This window comes from Pelodiscus sinensis, chromosome 21 (assembly GCF_049634645.1).
Source record: "Pelodiscus sinensis isolate JC-2024 chromosome 21, ASM4963464v1, whole genome shotgun sequence".
NCBI lineage: Eukaryota > Metazoa > Chordata > Testudines > Trionychidae > Pelodiscus > Pelodiscus sinensis.
In genome coordinates, this window is record NC_134731.1 from 5,693,256 (window position 1) to 5,710,286 (window position 17,031).

A 17,031-nucleotide genomic window follows, 5' to 3' on the forward strand; every position below is an offset into this window, starting at 1 on the left:
AGGTGTAAACATTGACAATTCACTACATGTGCATGTCTTCAAAGAACTGATAATGATAACATGCAGTCAGGTAAAGTAGTTTAGGAAACCAAATCAGTTGAATTTAATGTTTATCTCTGATCAGACAATCTCCTCAGACTTGCTTTACTTATCCACTGTCCAGTCTTCTAATGTGTATTCATAGCTCCACTTTTTTCTCTGCTCTTTGCAGGAAGCAAAACTGACTGACCAGTTACCACTAATCATTGTGTGTGATCGCTTTGACTTTGTCCATGATCTTGTGCTGTACCTGTACAGAAATAACCTCCAAAAATATATTGAGATTTATGTACAAAAGGTAAGGACCAAATGTCGAGGGACTTAAGTTTCTATCCAAATGGCTTGATATGGCCTCATCCAGTTTCTCTTCACAAGGACAGTCATGGCCACACATGCATGTAGTACCAACAAATGCCACATTAATGTTCTAAATCCTTTTACTTTAAGTTTGCTGTCAGACTTGGAGAGGGTGTTAACCATGTAACTTCCTTTGTGCACTCAATATAGCTATACAATCTTCAGAACATGAGCAGGCCTTCCTCATAACAAGTGATTGTCTGGCCACCTCATTAGTGAGCAAACCCTTTTTCTGGGAAAGGGGATTCTAACCTCACAAACACTACTTGATTTAATTCCTTCTCTTGTTTGTACAACAAACTACCCCACAAGCTGGTAGTAGCTGCTGCATTTAAGGACTGCTAAAATGGCCTAAAACTTTAGAATAACACGTCAACTTAGCCAAGTTGCTGAACTCTGACTTAAGCTCTTGCCAATCCTCAGATTGGTGAGGTTTGATGCATGGATTTCTCAACTTGTCTGAGTCAGATTAGGAGAAAATGAGGCCCACTTGAAGCAGAACATGTATGAACTGCTAGATTCTCAGGGAAGGAAAATGCTCTCTCCATAGCTGGTACTCCAATTCATCATTATAATATTTGTGTTGCCCTAGGTGAATCCAAGCCGTCTACCTGTTGTCATTGGAGGATTGCTTGATGTGGATTGTTCTGAAGATGTGATAAAGAACTTGATCCTAGTTGTGAGAGGCCAGTTTTCCACTGATGAGCTTGTTGCAGAAGTAGAAAAAAGAAACAGGTATTCAGTGGTAACAAATAACATCTCGGTACACCTTTAGCATTGGCTTCAATTTGGCTGCTCCCTCAGAACTTCAGTACCTTCTGATTAAGTTAGGCCCTAATCTTTAACCAAAACCTGTAAAGGCCACTCCTTTGTTACAATGACTTAAATGTACAGGAGGTTACATAAACTTATGTAACGTTTATCCCTGAACTTGAAATCAAAAGCTACTGCAACAGACTTCTCTTGGGTTTGTTTTAGGGATACTTTGGCTCCAATACAGGAAATAAGTTTACATTTGCTGAAATGTTATGAACATCGGGTCTTAAATTGTCTTCAGCTTTATGTACTACTTCAGTAGTGTCTTGTATGGAATATTGTAGGTTGAGACTAATGGGAAAGGGTACCTAATCTTGTAGACTCCAGAGGTTAATCTGGAGACTTCACTGGCTTGGCAATTAAGACTTAATGGAGGTGGCTCTGGTTTTTGGCATTTAACTAGATGGCTTTAAATAGAGATTTAAGATAAATACTCCTTATAAGGAAAGGAGGATGAATTATATGTAGACACTTCAGGGAGACTCTGGAGAGGTCTTTGTCAGGTAGATCCTGCAGACTTGTTCATAACACTTACCTTTTTTGTTTTTAGGCTAAAACTGCTTCTTCCATGGTTAGAAGCAAGAATTCATGAGGGTTGTGAGGAGCCAGCTACTCATAATGCACTGGCTAAAATATACATAGACAGCAACAACAACCCAGAAAGATTTCTGCGTGAGAATCCCTACTATGACAGTCGTGTTGTGGGAAAGTACTGTGAGAAGAGAGACCCTCATTTGGCATGTGTGGCTTATGAGCGTGGCCAGTGTGACTTGGAGCTTATTAATGTGCGTATATTCAATGAGTTCAGGGTGGACTCAGACTAAACTTTGACTGATTCTTGGGAAGAGACTTGTGCATTAACTGCAGAAGCAGACACTTTGTTTGCAGTGAAGTTACAAGTGGGAATTAACTAGCATCACGGTAGCATAATGTACTCTATTCCCTGCCTCCAGTTTATAAAAAAATCCCATTACTCATTACTTTTTCATCAAAATAAATACTTCCAAGGATCTGAGCAAATAGGACAACAGTGAGTGACATTCCAGAGACAAAATAATGTGTCAAAGTTTGGGATTTCTGGCATGAGTCTTGAAATGAGCTTATTTTACTGCCAAACTCACACCACATAATTAGAAGTTAATTTGGTCTTCTCAGTCCCAAGATTGAAGATATAATTCTTCTTGGAAGACTGTCTAGCACTTTCCAAAGCTGAGCAGGGGGCTAGAATAGATGGCCTCTTGTGGTCCCTTCTACCCTATTTCTGTGAAATAAAGCAAGTCTTAAGCAATTCCGTACTATTTCATTATCTGCCTTGTCTCTTAGGTATGCAATGAAAACTCCCTTTTCAAGAGCCTCTCGCGTTACTTAGTTCGCCGTAAAGATCCTGAATTGTGGGGGAGTGTACTGCTGGAAAGCAATCCTTACAGAAGACCACTTATTGACCAGGTATAGCCTCCCTCAACTTCCTGCTGCTTAACCTAATCACAGAAAGCTATAATTGAGGGCCAAGTAGTTGTATCTTGCTGACTATGTATCTTGCTGACTATGGCTTGTCTCCTGTCTGTAGGTTGTGCAGACTGCACTGTCTGAGACACAGGACCCTGAAGAAGTATCTGTTACTGTAAAAGCTTTCATGACTGCTGATCTTCCCAATGAGCTCATTGAACTGTTGGAGAAAATAGTTCTTGATAACTCTGTGTTCAGTGAACACAGGTGGGTAAAACTCTAAACCATGCAAAGGAAACTTCAGTAGGCTCCACAGAAGCAGTCTAGCTCTGTGCTGAGGCTTGCTGCAGTGTAAATTCCAGCTGCTTTGTGGAGTAAAAACAGTTTTTTTATGTATTTGCTTAAGTTCATAACACTTCATGGTTTGGGAATGGGAATTTAGGATGGTGAAGTCCTTGACTTCATAACACTAACCAGTAATTTAATGGGTGAAGCAACTGACTCTGCACTCACCTGTCTTGCTAGGAACCTGCAAAACCTCCTCATTCTCACAGCTATTAAAGCAGACCGTACTCGTGTCATGGAATATATCAACCGCCTAGATAATTATGATGCTCCAGACATTGCAAACATTGCTATCAGTAACGAACTTTTTGAGGAGGCTTTTGCCATCTTCAGGAAATTTGATGTCAACACCTCAGCTGTGCAGGTATCCTAAATTCTTATCTCTTCTGTTAGGAAATCTCTTCAGCTCTTGAGACAGCAGAAGCCTTAAATGGTGACACCTCTTGGCTCTGCTGCTGCCCATCATTTTTGAAGGGACTGCCAACAGTAGAATCGCCTTTCAAAGATGGCAGGACCAGTCACCTCACTACTGCTGCTTGGGCTTATTTGGTCTCAGCTTTGATTATACAAGCCTTGAGTGAAGCTAAAGGGATGAGTTTAGGCTTATGCTTTCTTAGGCTGTCCCTTCAGACTTGTTGCAGAAGGTGGAAGATTGTTCTTGGGACACTTGGGCTAAGCATTAGTGAGGCTTTGGCTCTCAACCAACAACTTGATTTACTCCCTAGTCTAAAGAAAACAAACTAGTGTCTTGAGTACAACCATTAGTTTTTGGGAATGCAAGACTAATGTCTGTATTGATGGTGACTGATTTGCTACCACTTCCTCAGGTATTGATTGAGCACATTGGAAACCTGGATCGTGCATATGAATTTGCTGAACGCTGCAATGAGCCTGCGGTGTGGAGTCAGCTTGCCAAAGCTCAGCTTCAGAAAGGGATGGTAAAAGAAGCAATTGACTCCTACATTAAAGCAGATGATCCTTCCTCCTACATGGAAGTTGTTCAAGCTGCCAATGCTAGCGGTAAGATATCTAGCTTTTTATAGTCAAACTGACTCTCTTGTGCTATTCTGGTAGGTCCAGATTTCTGAACTTTAACCAAAACATGTATAAGCTGTTGTAGTCCTTGAAATGACCCTACAATCAAGCTTTTACCTGCTAGTGTTATGGGTTGTATTAAATTCTGCTGAACTAAAGAAATAGGTTCAGCTTTGTCTTGTATCTTAATACTGAAGTGATCAAAGTTTAATCAAGTTGACAGCTTCAAATATGGCTGATCAAATGACTATAAATCACTACCAGCTCCTCTGCAGTTTTTACTGCCCTCTCCTGGGCAGCTATTCTAGCTGCTTTCCCCCCCACCCTCGGGGCTTTTGAAATGTGAGTATTGCTTTTAACTATATAACAATAGCAAAATAAAATGCAAGTTACAGAGCTCTAAATATCTCCTGTAGTGGGAGACTCAGATCATTCTAGTCACCAGCATGAGAAGCTGGGCCACTCTCAGTGGTAAACTCTTTAGTCTTGGCTACAGTCATGTTTGCTACTTGCAGAAATTATCGTTGTAAAACTAACAGATTTCCAGTCCTGGTCATGCTCAAACTAAAAATGGTATCTTCTCTGAATCACCTACAATGTGAAATTCCTTCACCTAGGAAACTGGGAAGAGCTGGTGAAGTACCTACAGATGGCACGCAAAAAAGCCCGGGAGTCCTATGTGGAAACAGAACTCATTTTTGCTCTTGCTAAGACAAATCGTCTAGCTGAGCTGGAAGAATTCATAAATGGACCTAATAATGCTCACATACAGCAAGTGAGTTCCTGCTCTTTGGTTCTCTAGCTGTCATAAGCTTTGGTCTGCCAAGCAAGTATTGGGTTTTAATGGCTTCAAACTTTGGGATGGCTCTAATGTTAGAATTTTATAGAGATTGAAATTTGTTCTGTAGCTTGACTGGAAGGCTAATATTTCAACTTAATCTTAGGTTGGTGATCGCTGCTACGATGAGAAGATGTACGATGCTGCTAAGCTGTTGTATAATAATGTGTCAAACTTTGGCCGTTTGGCATCCACATTGGTTCACCTAGGTGAATACCAGGCAGCTGTTGATGGTGCTAGGAAAGCAAACAGCACTCGAACATGGAAAGAGGTAAATTGCCCCACTTTTAAAAAAATTTAAACGCTTCAGCTCTATGTGAAAGATCAAAGAAGCTTGCCTCTGGGGTCTTACTGATAGCTTCTTAAATCCTAACATATTTTGACTGGACTCTTCAGTATACAGCTAGCTAGAGCTGTCTTTCAGTTTTGTCTAAAATTCATGTATTCCTGAATTTCAGGTTTGCTTTGCCTGTGTTGATGGGAAAGAGTTCCGTCTAGCCCAGATGTGTGGACTTCATATTGTAGTGCATGCAGACGAATTGGAAGAGCTCATCAACTATTACCAGGTAACAAGACCTGTACTAAGTTTGTTCTAATACTACAAGCATCAACCAAAGCATACCTACATAAATACTATTGTAACTCTCGGTGATGGGATCACTTTTGTTTCAAAGTTAGCATGCTGTCTTTTTATCCATTAGTTCCTAACTTCTTGCTATAGCTTGTCTCTAACTGCACCTGTCTCTTAAGGATCGTGGCTACTTTGAGGAGCTGATCACTATGTTGGAGGCTGCGCTGGGACTGGAGCGTGCGCACATGGGAATGTTTACAGAGCTAGCCATTCTCTACTCAAAGTTCAAGCCCCAGAAGATGAGGGAGCACCTGGAACTCTTCTGGTCCAGAGTCAACATTCCCAAGGCAAGTCTTGAATTCAGGTGCATTTAAGCAGTACTGGGTAGTACAAAGAATAATTTCATTTCTTTATGAAAGACTAAAGACTCCCTCCTAATAAAACCACCTGATCCAGTAAGCATCAACACTAATGAAATACCAAGATTGAAAGTAAATCAGTGCTCTAAAGCTACTGAGTATTTTTGAAGCTGAAAGCTAGTCATGGCAGGTCAAAATCCACGAGCCTATATTACACAGGAGGTCAGATGAGATCATAAAGGCCTGTTCTAGCTAGGGATGTTAAATATCTATTAGTTGAATAGTTGAGTAACCTCGTGAATTATCAGCTAGTCAACTACTTTAGAGTTCCCAGGGTTGGGGCTGCCAGCCCATGCACTCTGGCCTCCCTCCCTAGGACACATGGCACTGGAGTTTAAAAACCAGCTCCCCATGTGGACTGGCTGTCAGTTGCCCTGTGCTGCTGCCTCTAAAGGCAGGGAGGGCAGCAGCCCCTGACTAGGGTTGGGGTCCAGACCTACTGAGCCAGCCTGCTAAAGTTACTGGCAAGGGGGGAAAGGAAATGCATGTAGTCAACTTATAAGCAAAAGCTTACAGATAATGTAATAGTGTAGTCAATTATAGCATCTTTAGTTCTAGCTTTTGAGCTATTGACCTTTAACTTTGACACTTAATTTTCTGTAGGTGTTAAGAGCTGCAGAACAAGCCCATCTCTGGGCAGAGCTGGTGTTCTTGTACGATAAATATGAAGAGTACGATAATGCCATAATCACAATGATGAACCACCCAACTGATGCATGGAAAGAAGGACAGTTCAAAGATATCATCACCAAGGTACTGACTGATCCTGTGATGTCTCCCCACCATTCTGCATGGCTTGATTGGCATTCTAGCTAATGGATTTCTGATGAGACAATATCCTAGCTAAAGAACTGGTACTAGTTTCAGCATAACTCTTCTCCTCTACATCACTATCTTATGCTTATATCGGGATGCTGGATACATGGTAAATGCCTAGCAGATTTACAATGGCACAAATGATTGATTGGATAGCTTTTTGGAAGCTAATAGTTAATCAAACCATAGAAAAGAGTACACTGAGCAAATCTGAATTTCTTAATGCTGGCAGGCACACAGGGGTAAAGTTTGTAGGTGGACAGCTCTACCACCCAGAAGGGGTGGGATTGAAGGCAGCCAGCCCTTGGCACAGCCCAGACAGCAGCACTGCCCACACCCTGAGCCATGCAGAGAAGTGCTCTGGTGCTTCCACAGCAATTGAAAGGGGTCCGGAGCTCCAGCCACTACTAGTAGTAGCAGCCAGAAACTCCAGGCCCCTTTGGGCCCCATCCTTCCTCGTCTCTTCTCCTCCTCCTCTCCCCCCCCCTTTTTCTGGGCCAGTTAGTAGCCCTGCAGGCACATGTTTCAGGTAACTTGCTTGAAACCTATGCAGAAATCTCTAAACAGGATAGAATATGTAAATATCTGATAAATAATTCTTGATGCTATCTGCATTTTAGGTGGCCAATGTGGAGCTGTATTACAAAGCAATCCAGTTTTATTTGGAATTTAAACCCTTGTTGCTCAATGATCTGCTGATGGTGCTTTCTCCCCGGCTGGATCATACTCGTGCTGTAAACTTCTTCAGTAAGGTAAATTGGGTTTTTTATTTTCTGAAACAGACTTTGCAAGTGGAGACAAAGCAGTTGGCTGCATGTAAAGGTTTTTGCCTCTCAACTCCAGTCAAATGATGTGAATGTAGCGCTGACAAACCTCTACAAGTTTGAGTGTTCTTGCTATATTCAGGATTCTCAAGTCTCATTTCTCTTGAAGGTTAAACAGCTTCCACTTGTTAAACCCTACTTGCGCTCAGTTCAAAACCACAACAACAAATCAGTGAATGAGTCTCTGAATAATCTCTTCATTATAGAAGAAGACTATCAGGTAAGACTGAATTTAGTGCTGCCCTTCTTTAAAACACCTTTTGTGCATGTTAACTGCTACTGACTTATACCAATTCATAACTTTGCATCCACTAACTAGAATAACACTAGGATTATTTCAGATCTGAAAATACTCAGGTTTGAGAAAAGGAACAATGCCGACAGCTCAACTGTAACTCAACCTAGATTTGATTAACTTTCCTTAAACTGTTAAGCACTGAGGCTTGAATGTCTAATTTTATTCCAATTCAGGCTCTTAGGACATCCATAGATGCCTATGACAACTTTGACAACATTTCCCTTGCTCAGCGCTTAGAGAAGCATGAGCTGATTGAATTCAGAAGAATTGCTGCATATCTCTTTAAAGGCAACAATCGCTGGAAACAAAGTGTCGAACTCTGCAAGAAAGACAGACTGTATAAGGTAAGACTGGGAAACTACAGCTATGAAGATGTATCTTTCACCTGGCTTACTTTAATACTAGTAGCAGTGATTCCCACCCCCACTGGTATAAAGCGCTTAAAGTTTTGTGCGTCTTGGAAGCCTCCGTCTTCTAAGTAGGACACTTAAGTTTGGATCTATTCCAAAAGACCCTGTGTCGGTATGTTCCTGCACTGTTAGGTGTTTCTAATGAGGCTTTTTGTTCCTTTAGGATGCAATGCAATATGCGTCAGAATCCAAAGATACAGAGTTGGCAGAAGAATTGCTGCAGTGGTTCTTGCAGGAAGAAAAAAGAGAATGTTTTGGAGCTTGTCTCTTCACCTGTTATGACCTTCTAAGGCCAGATGTTGTCTTAGAAACTGCATGGAGGCACAACATCATGGACTTTGCCATGCCCTACTTTATTCAGGTCATGAAGGAGTACTTGACCAAGGTAGGAGCTGTTAGTTTGACAATGAGATCTTCATAGTCACTTGCTGTTAGAAACTCTGTTCACCTGCCACAAATATTGATACTGGCTTTATCAAATGTCTCATGTTCATTCTTATTTTCAGTTGGCTAGCTACAAGTTAGCAGAATCTGCACCTAGTTTCCTGCTACATGCATCATGTGACTCTAGATGTGAAACTTTCTCCTTGTTGAACTGTGGAAGTCTGGAAACTACCATGTATTATGGGTTAGCATTTCCAGGTGGATAGGAGTGGAATGGCTTGGATACTCTTGAATCTAAACATGTTTGCCATAACTTTCAATGAAGAAAATAGTTTTGGGTAACTCAGCAACTATTTGGCTAGTCAAAAGATACAGGAAGCAAAATATGCAACGACCAATTGTAATGTGTCAATCCAGGCTCATTTTTGGGATGGAATCTCAAACTTCAGCTAGGAAGCAAAATACCCAAACATGCATTCAAGGACACTTATTCTAGTGCTAGAAGATGCTCCGCTGTAGTTTAACTAGCCTCTTTTCACTTCTGCTTGCTTTTTTTGTTTTTGTTTGAAACACTCCTTTAGTTTTCAGGATGCTTTCCTTCCAGCAAGACTGTCCAGATAAATCTGACAGACTATATATTTTCCCAATGCTTTTCCCCTCAAGGGTTTACTTTACATGTGTAAACCTTCAGGAAAAAGCCACAAGTTATTTAACTTTCTTCTGTTTGGCTTTTTAGTAGTGATTTTCAGTTTCAATGTCACCAGTTTCTTCTTGGACAACTTCAGCTATGCTGGGTTTTTTAGGTCACTTTCCATGCATCTTTTGGACTTTTTTAAATGGTAAAACTTCTGCGAGGGCTACCAGGCTTTTGAGTGATAAAGCAAAATAAAGAAACATTTGGTAGCACAGACTTGCCTGTTCATCTTCAAAAGGAATCTTTATTTTTGGGGCAATTCTAGAGCCACTTGAAGTCAAACTAGTGCAAAGAAATTTTGGTTGAAAGCAACTCATAGTTAGTGTTATGCTGAATGTTTCTTGTGGGTGGCTATGGGATACTTTGACTAGTCCAAACTAATATCAGTGTTACCTTTTTTGAGATGGAGCATACTAGTCTTGTATTGGGATTAGTGTATGTATTACAGTATAAATGCTCTTGCAGCATTATCTTAGTCTTAGTTTGACTTACCAGTCACTGAGATTTGCTAACTAATACAAACCTCTGAAGCAGTTACTTCTAGCGTCCTTAGTGTTTACTCCTTTTTTCCTCTTGCACCTTAAGTTATTTCTTGCCTGATTCTTATGTTGCTCATTCTACCATTATGTGCTATGTACAGAATTTGGTTTTTTTCTAAGCTGCACTTCTGAATTTCTTTGCAGGTTGATGCAATAAAGGAAAAGGTGAAAGTTGATTCTTTTCCATATTTAAGTCTGGAGGACTAAGTCTAAAACTGCATGAGTTTTTTTCCCCTCTTCCTACCTTTACTACACTGCTGCTACTGCTTTTTTCCCCAACAATCTCACTAAAGCCTCTGCAAGCTTTTAAAAACTACAATACTTAGAACTGTAGGAAAAATAGTAGATGCACTTGCTACTAATCGGCTAATAGACTCTTTAGGAAGGGCAGAAGGCTGCTCAGTTGGATCACAGTCCGAGTACTGTTCTGATACTAATGTTGACCAATACTGTGTAGAAGAAATTGACTGTGCAAACAGTAGGAATTGGGCAATAGCAACTTTCTCTACAAAAAGCCATAACTAAAGCTATTCCAACTCCAGCCACAATATAGGTGTATGCTTTGTGAAAATTGCTAAAGAATGTACACCGAAACTTGTAAGGACTGTGATCCAGTCTGACTCATTGATTCTTACTAATGTGTGTGCTGATAGTAGGCAGAATAGATACTAGCTGCTTCAGAAGAGATTTTTCCTCATGTTTCTTCAGGTTTCCAGTTGTTATGGTGCTAGTCTGTTTCCATGCAGTAACTTGAAACTTAAGCTGTTGTGTCCAGTCTTGTTCTCTTCTCCCCTCTGACAAATCCCTTGTAGTAGAACAAAAGTGAAGACTGCCTTCAGGGCTTTTTAGCTCCCTAAAAACCAGCCTCTTGCTATCTTCCTCAAACCAAAAACCCTTAAGCGGTAATGCTAAAACCTGACTGCTTTTGAGGCCTCTCTGGCACTTGCCTGTTGCATCTCAATTATGCCCAGGGCAGATCCTAAAGCTTCAGTCCATCTGTATCCTATATGCACTCCCAACTTTCCTTGGAACATGAGCCTTGCTGGTGTAGTTTAAGAATGACACTTGTCTGTTAAAATGGGGCTGGGCAAAGGGCAAGCAATAGTGGCGTGAAGACTGATTTTAGTGCAAACAATGTTTTTGCTGGTTGACTCATCCTCTTGATCACCACTGGAACTCAAGGCTAACCTGAGTAAAATGCCATACTGTAAGGTCCTGCAGCAGCTAGTAGTTGAGGCAGAAAGCGTGTGTGTGGAAAAAAGGTAATTGAACTGCAGTGTCTGCATATTAAACTGAGCATGTACAACAGTCATTGCAATTACATCCCACTACTCCTGAAGCTACAAAGCATTGCTGTGGGCTGCGTGTGGTTTTTTTGGGGGGAGCCTGTATGGCAGTCATTTTCCAATCTCACTACTTGCTTCAGTACTCTTGCCTCTTTTTCATGCACACATAACACCAAAATAACATTGACCGCATGTTACTACTTTTCCTCTGCAGCTTATTGCAGTCTTGGTGGAAAAGCCTTTTTAAAGCAGTTGTATTTCACTAATACCAATACCAATGTAACAGGCACTGAACCCATTGCTTAAATCAAAGGATGTATAAGGGTCACTGGCCTCAGACCTCTAACAAGCTTGTGTTCGTAATGAAGCTCTGTTTGAGACAGCATCAAAGCCAGTTCAGATAAAGGAAGGGCAAATGGAGACTTAACAGAATATTCTGGGCTAAGGGTTAGCCATGTGTGGGAACCTGAAATTTTCTGCTTAGCTGATGCTGCTGCTGCTCCTCCAACATCCCACTGTCCTATGCAGAGCCTGTCTGGATCTATGCTTGAGCATTCCAGTCCTCCTCACTATTCTAGCTTAATCCCATTTTATTCTGGGAACAGATTTACTACTGAACATAACTCGTCAAGACTTAGTGCCATTCTTTCTCTGGACTCTAACTCGACAACTTCAACAAAGCATTTCAGTGATAACCTATCAAAAAGTGTTCTATTTACCCCAATCAGTGTTTGAGCAGAAGATGCTTCAATTCTCAGAGTTCAAATACAAGTATTGGACTGTGGCCTGCAACTGGGGTCACATGAATATATGGATTCATAAAACCTTCCTGGACTCCATAATGTAGCGTACTTGCTCTGTCTGAAGGATAGCTTGTCAGAATGGTTGCCCAGATGCTAGTTCATGTGCTCAGTTTGGCAACACTTTTTTAAAGGTCCTGAACATCTGCTGTAGCTTGAGGCATCAGTTTGGGAGTACCCATTAGGGAAGTGACTTCAGGATTGCTTCACATTGCAGACAAATATGACCTCTTCTAAAGATTGCATGTCTGAGTTGTTCCTTTGACATGTCAATACTTAAGTGGCATCAGCATGCAGTAGTTTCCTCGAAGTTATCTAAGGAAGTTATTGGAGTTACTCATCTTCCATACCATAAGATGTAGAACACTTAATGGCTATCAGACTTATTACTAGCTAATGCTATAGCATTAGCTAGATCACTCATACTAAAGTGGTATAGAATAGGAAGCTGCTTATATATGACTATTACAAAGCTATTCTCTCCCCAGAACAAACTGAGACTACCCAGCTAAAAGCAAGAGTACACTAATATATAATAGGCACCTAACTAGCCTTCAATAACCCTAACATGGTCAGGGTGAAAAGACTTCTTGCCCCCAAACATTGAAAATTAGTTCTGATACTTAGTCTGTCCATGTGCTGATTTTTACAGTGGGAGCTGGGCACTTAAGCACCTAGGCTCTGATACGTTGCTTTCTGTGCAGTGTGGCTCTGAAGAGCTTGCCCCATAGTTTGCTACAAGACTGCTTTAAGGCTGCATGCATTCACTGCATCTGAAGTCTTAAGACTGGCTCTCCCCTAGGGTTGTTAGTGAAATTAACATCTTGATGCTCAAGTGGTGTCAGATGCTGTAATGGATTGATACTGCTGATTATAATTGGTCACAACTATTCTGTGCCCTAAGAATGGTCTCTTAAATTCTAGACCTGGAGATGTCAGGAACACTTGAACTAAGCGAGACTTCTCATTTATTGTGCATTAGAACTGACCATCTTCCAGTTGTTGCACACTTCTGTTGCAGTGTGGTGCTAAACGTGTACTAGGTTGAACAATCTTATGTTGTCACATCAAACTTGACAAACTTTCTCTGTGTTCTAAAGCTGCTGGAGCATTAATGACCCCAGTGAGCTTTCCTTCTAGCATATTAAACATGAACAAGGATTTAAATAACCTAACCAGCTTCCCCCAGCTGGGACCTTATTTGCCAAATTTCAGCCCTTCAAGGGGACTTTCTCATGGAAATGCTGAGACCAGCTTAACTGTAGCAGTACCAATGTTGCTACTTGAATTTGTAAGCAGTGGTCTTTCCTTGAGGGTGGTTAACTTACACGAAGGCTTTTCCACGTCTCTGCCAGAAAAATAAGTAACACTTACCTAGATAGAAAGATGGTTTAACTATTGGGCCTTTGTATTCCAGGTGGATAAACTGGATGCCTCAGAGTCACTGAGAAAGGAAGAGGAACAAGCTACAGAAACACAACCAATTGTTTATGGTAACCTTTTCTGATTTACTTACCACTATTAATCATATTAAATATTGGTATTGATACTGCTTCTGGTCAACACTGCATGGACAACCCACTTCTCCTAGCCATAGCTAAAGAAATAGCAGATGCTTCCCACTTTCAGGGCTAATTAAGCAGAGGGGTGTTGGTTTGAGATCCGTAGTCTGACGAGCAGTTTAATTCACTGCTCTTGTAGAAGACTGGCTGAAGATAGCGCATACCCCAACTCCTTGGAAGGTTTACCAAGGTAAATGTTAGACACAGGCCAGAGGACTAGGCATTCCACCCCTATCTTCCCACTTAGTTTATGGCCCCCTAACTGAATCCACCCAAACTTAAAAAGGAACAGTTGCCACTGACACCATTTACTTTGTAGTATGGGATCCTCCCATGTGTAGCTTTTAAACTAAAGCCTTTTGGACAAGGGAATGTCTGTTCCTTTGTGCAGGGTCCTGTTTGCTTGGTCTTTGGGCACTACCATATGATTAAACTTGTTTGAAGCCAAATAGAACATGTTCTGCTATGAGAGTCAACTAGTCACTGGCACTGACTATTAAATACTCCAAGCAATCTGAACTTTGCCTCTCCAAAACTAAGTTCTCCTTGGATCCAGATCTATTGATGGTTGTCTTCTGTTTCTATAGCCTTAAATGTTTTCAGGGATCTTACTAACCTGGGTCACCTTGGGAGTTAAGGTACTAATTGGACTATTCAGCAGAATCTTGCAGTGTTAAAGCATGTTGAGACAATACCCTGTCTTGTGGCAAATATGGCACTAAGGTGCTGTTTTTTCAGTTGTAGATTTTTCTGCAAACAAACGTTAGAACAGATGCTCTTTCCCTGATGTATTTAAGAAAAAAAGCAGGGATGCCTTTCAGGAGAACAATCACTGAGCCTGCTACCCTTCAGTGGTCTCATTACAAGACCGTGATAAATTGGGAATATATGGAAGGTGGTTACATCACTTGAGTGTTGGGTATAAATTTGAGGCTGGAGTCTGATTTGTGGTGAGCCACTGTGTAAACAATCCATGACTTAAAATGGAATCAAGACTAATCCAAACTGATGATGGGTGGAGGTGAGAGTAGAATAGGACGAGTAGGTTATGGTGGATAAACACCTCCCCTCATCATAGGGAAGTAAACTTATTTGCTATTCCATCTCTTGCCAGCTATACTATGAATGTCTTTTAGACATTAAAGCCTCAACTCAAGTATACTCTTCAAGAAGAAACCAAGTTTTAAAGGCTTTCCTCTAGAGAATATGCTGGTGGCTCCTAATAAGCTAGTCAGGACCTTCTCGGGCAATGGAAGCCAGATAGGAATGAGATTTCCTAAATCTGTATTCAGCATTCCTGTAACTTGTACATCTTTCCTATAGTTCCTGGGGGAGTAGAAATGAGGTAAACTGCTGCAGTAGTTAGAAGAATCTAAGTCACATTGACAGGTATCTTGCTCTTGTTTTTTAGGTCAGCCACAGCTAATGTTGACAGCAGGACCCAGTGTTGCAGTTCCCCCACAAGCACCTTTTGGCTATGGCTACACCGCACCTCCATATGGGCAACCTCAGCCTGGCTTCGGGTACACCATGTAAGGTGCAGTGCAAATCAATCCGGAGCTAGCATATTTTCTTACTGAAACTCCACCGTCCCTCCCAGCTTCAACTCAAACAGGGAAAAAGCAAGCATTTTGCCTTGTGTTCTTGTAATCTTTATTTCATGAAGGACTATGGTTTTCTAGCGCAAACTGTTTGGATCACACTTATGTCGAATCTTTTTTCACATTCCATGTCATTTTAGATTTTACTTTTGAAAGGGGAATAGCTTAAACATTCAAGTGGGCTTTCTTTTTTGCTTTTTCTTTTTGGCAGGACTGCTTCTTAACATTTAAACAGTGAGTTGTGGAGATTCCAATTTGCACTCTGTAGTGTTAAACTCAAATATTGAATCTTGCGTTCAGTGTATGTGCCGCTTACAGTATGTACTGTCTCTAAATGCATTTAAGTCTCATTGTATATGCAAAGTTATTTGTATTTGAACTTGCAAGACTGCCGATGACAGACAACACTAATCAGCATATCCTATTCTGGATTGCATAGCTCCTAAAATGATTTAATGCGAATGGACAACCTTGCCTGATCTTTAAAAAAAAAAATGAGTAAAATTTCCCATAACATATGCAGGTTTTCCAGTTTTGCTTATAGAAAATGCTAGTGTTTTGCTCACTCCATATGTAACAGATGACCTTACGTTTGTGCTGTATCCTGTGCTTTTTTTGTGGGGTCATTCCATTCAGGAACAGAGCACCATGATTCCAATCTGTGTATTTACTAACCCTGCCCTGAGGTTTGTGTATGTTGGATATTGTGGTGTTTTAGATCACTGTTTTGAGTGTACAGAAGAGAGAATTCAAACAAAATATTGCTGTTGAGTTTTGTTTGTGCAATTTGAAATTACTCAAATTTAAAAAAATAAATTACTGGACTGTGGACATCCTGTATAGTGGTAGTTTCACTTATGTATCTTACTCTCAAACTAATCTTTCTCTCAAACTAATCCAACCATTTGAAACCAACTATTCTGGTAGATTCACTTGGTATAAGGGACCCAAGTTCAGACAGCATTCCTTGATCAAAGGGAGAGGCCGTCATCTTAGCAAAACACATGGTGAGAATGGAGGCTATTGGAGAGTGGTGTCTTGCACTGATGGATTATGCAGCGAGGACTATACCAGACTTAAAAATAGCACTTTTCAAAAAGTTGGCTACATATTGGTCAGCTACAGCATCTTAACTGGGAGATACTTTAAGATTATAGTCTGTTTCAGTTAAATTGACAAATCATGTCTTAGGTATGTTAAGTTGCCTTAATATATTTAGCTTCAAATAAAATTGTCTTAAATGTTTGACAATGCTGAATACTGTCATATTTGAGTAAGCATTTGAATACAGCTGTGGCTAGAGATACTGATACACATAGCTTGAGTTACTTGGTAAGTTTGCATTTCAGCCATAGCACACTTAATATCAGAGTTGCTGGTTAAGAATTTTGTTTAAAACCAACATCTGCTGAAATCACTTTCAAATCTACGTGTTCCCCTCCATAGGTTTTTTCCTTACCACTTTAATCTGAAACGTCTGTCCCCTTAAAACTAAGTTAAATATGCTCTACAGAGACCTGCTTGAGTTGATCAGAAAACTTGGTCTGGTACAGAATCGAAGGATTCTGTGGTGGCATGTCACCAGTACTTCATAATCTGCTTCTCGGTTTCTGAAGTGCATTTAAGGTGTTGGCTTTGATGGATAGACCTAACCCATGCAGTGCCTTGCTGCTTGTGACAACTTCCCTAATGCCACATTGTCGTCATTCCTTTACCTAACCACAGATGAGTGCCCTCTGGTGCAGAGAAGCTGGCAGTATAGCCTTCTCTGAAAGGGGCCCCCAGCTATGGAATCTGCTTTTCTAGCCCAGAATCGCCCAAATCTTGAGCTTTGGAGTGCACAGACACATGTACATGGGCTGCTCTGAAGGTGGGCCTTTGCCTGCAGAGCACCAAGCTTTTTCTCACTTACATGTCTTACAGGAGCAGCTAGAGGCTTGGTTAGGTCCCC

General features: G+C 40.9%; 1 protein-coding gene across 2 annotated transcripts in view; it reads left to right on the forward strand.

Moving 5' to 3' along the window:
- Positions 1 to 15,918, forward strand: part of CLTC (clathrin heavy chain) — a 54,546-nt gene extending 38,628 nt beyond the window's left edge. Inside the window, exons 15-33 of one of the 2 annotated variants that reach the window (XM_075904695.1) lie at positions 212 to 337; positions 989 to 1,131; positions 1,763 to 1,997; positions 2,536 to 2,658; positions 2,780 to 2,925; positions 3,184 to 3,367; positions 3,831 to 4,023; positions 4,656 to 4,813; positions 4,983 to 5,147; positions 5,335 to 5,442; positions 5,627 to 5,794; positions 6,470 to 6,619; positions 7,303 to 7,434; positions 7,616 to 7,726; positions 7,978 to 8,148; positions 8,378 to 8,599; positions 9,976 to 9,996; positions 13,335 to 13,410; positions 14,891 to 15,918. In XM_075904695.1, coding sequence (XP_075760810.1) covers positions 212 to 337; positions 989 to 1,131; positions 1,763 to 1,997; positions 2,536 to 2,658; positions 2,780 to 2,925; positions 3,184 to 3,367; positions 3,831 to 4,023; positions 4,656 to 4,813; positions 4,983 to 5,147; positions 5,335 to 5,442; positions 5,627 to 5,794; positions 6,470 to 6,619; positions 7,303 to 7,434; positions 7,616 to 7,726; positions 7,978 to 8,148; positions 8,378 to 8,599; positions 9,976 to 9,996; positions 13,335 to 13,410; positions 14,891 to 15,015 — 2,757 coding nt within the window. In that variant the 3' untranslated portion in view covers positions 15,016 to 15,918. The remainder of the gene's footprint in view (positions 1 to 211; positions 338 to 988; positions 1,132 to 1,762; positions 1,998 to 2,535; positions 2,659 to 2,779; positions 2,926 to 3,183; positions 3,368 to 3,830; positions 4,024 to 4,655; positions 4,814 to 4,982; positions 5,148 to 5,334; positions 5,443 to 5,626; positions 5,795 to 6,469; positions 6,620 to 7,302; positions 7,435 to 7,615; positions 7,727 to 7,977; positions 8,149 to 8,377; positions 8,600 to 9,975; positions 9,997 to 13,334; positions 13,411 to 14,890) is intronic. The other variant, XM_075904697.1, reaches the window with a different exon arrangement.
- Positions 15,919 to 17,031: the final 1,113 nt, after the last annotated feature.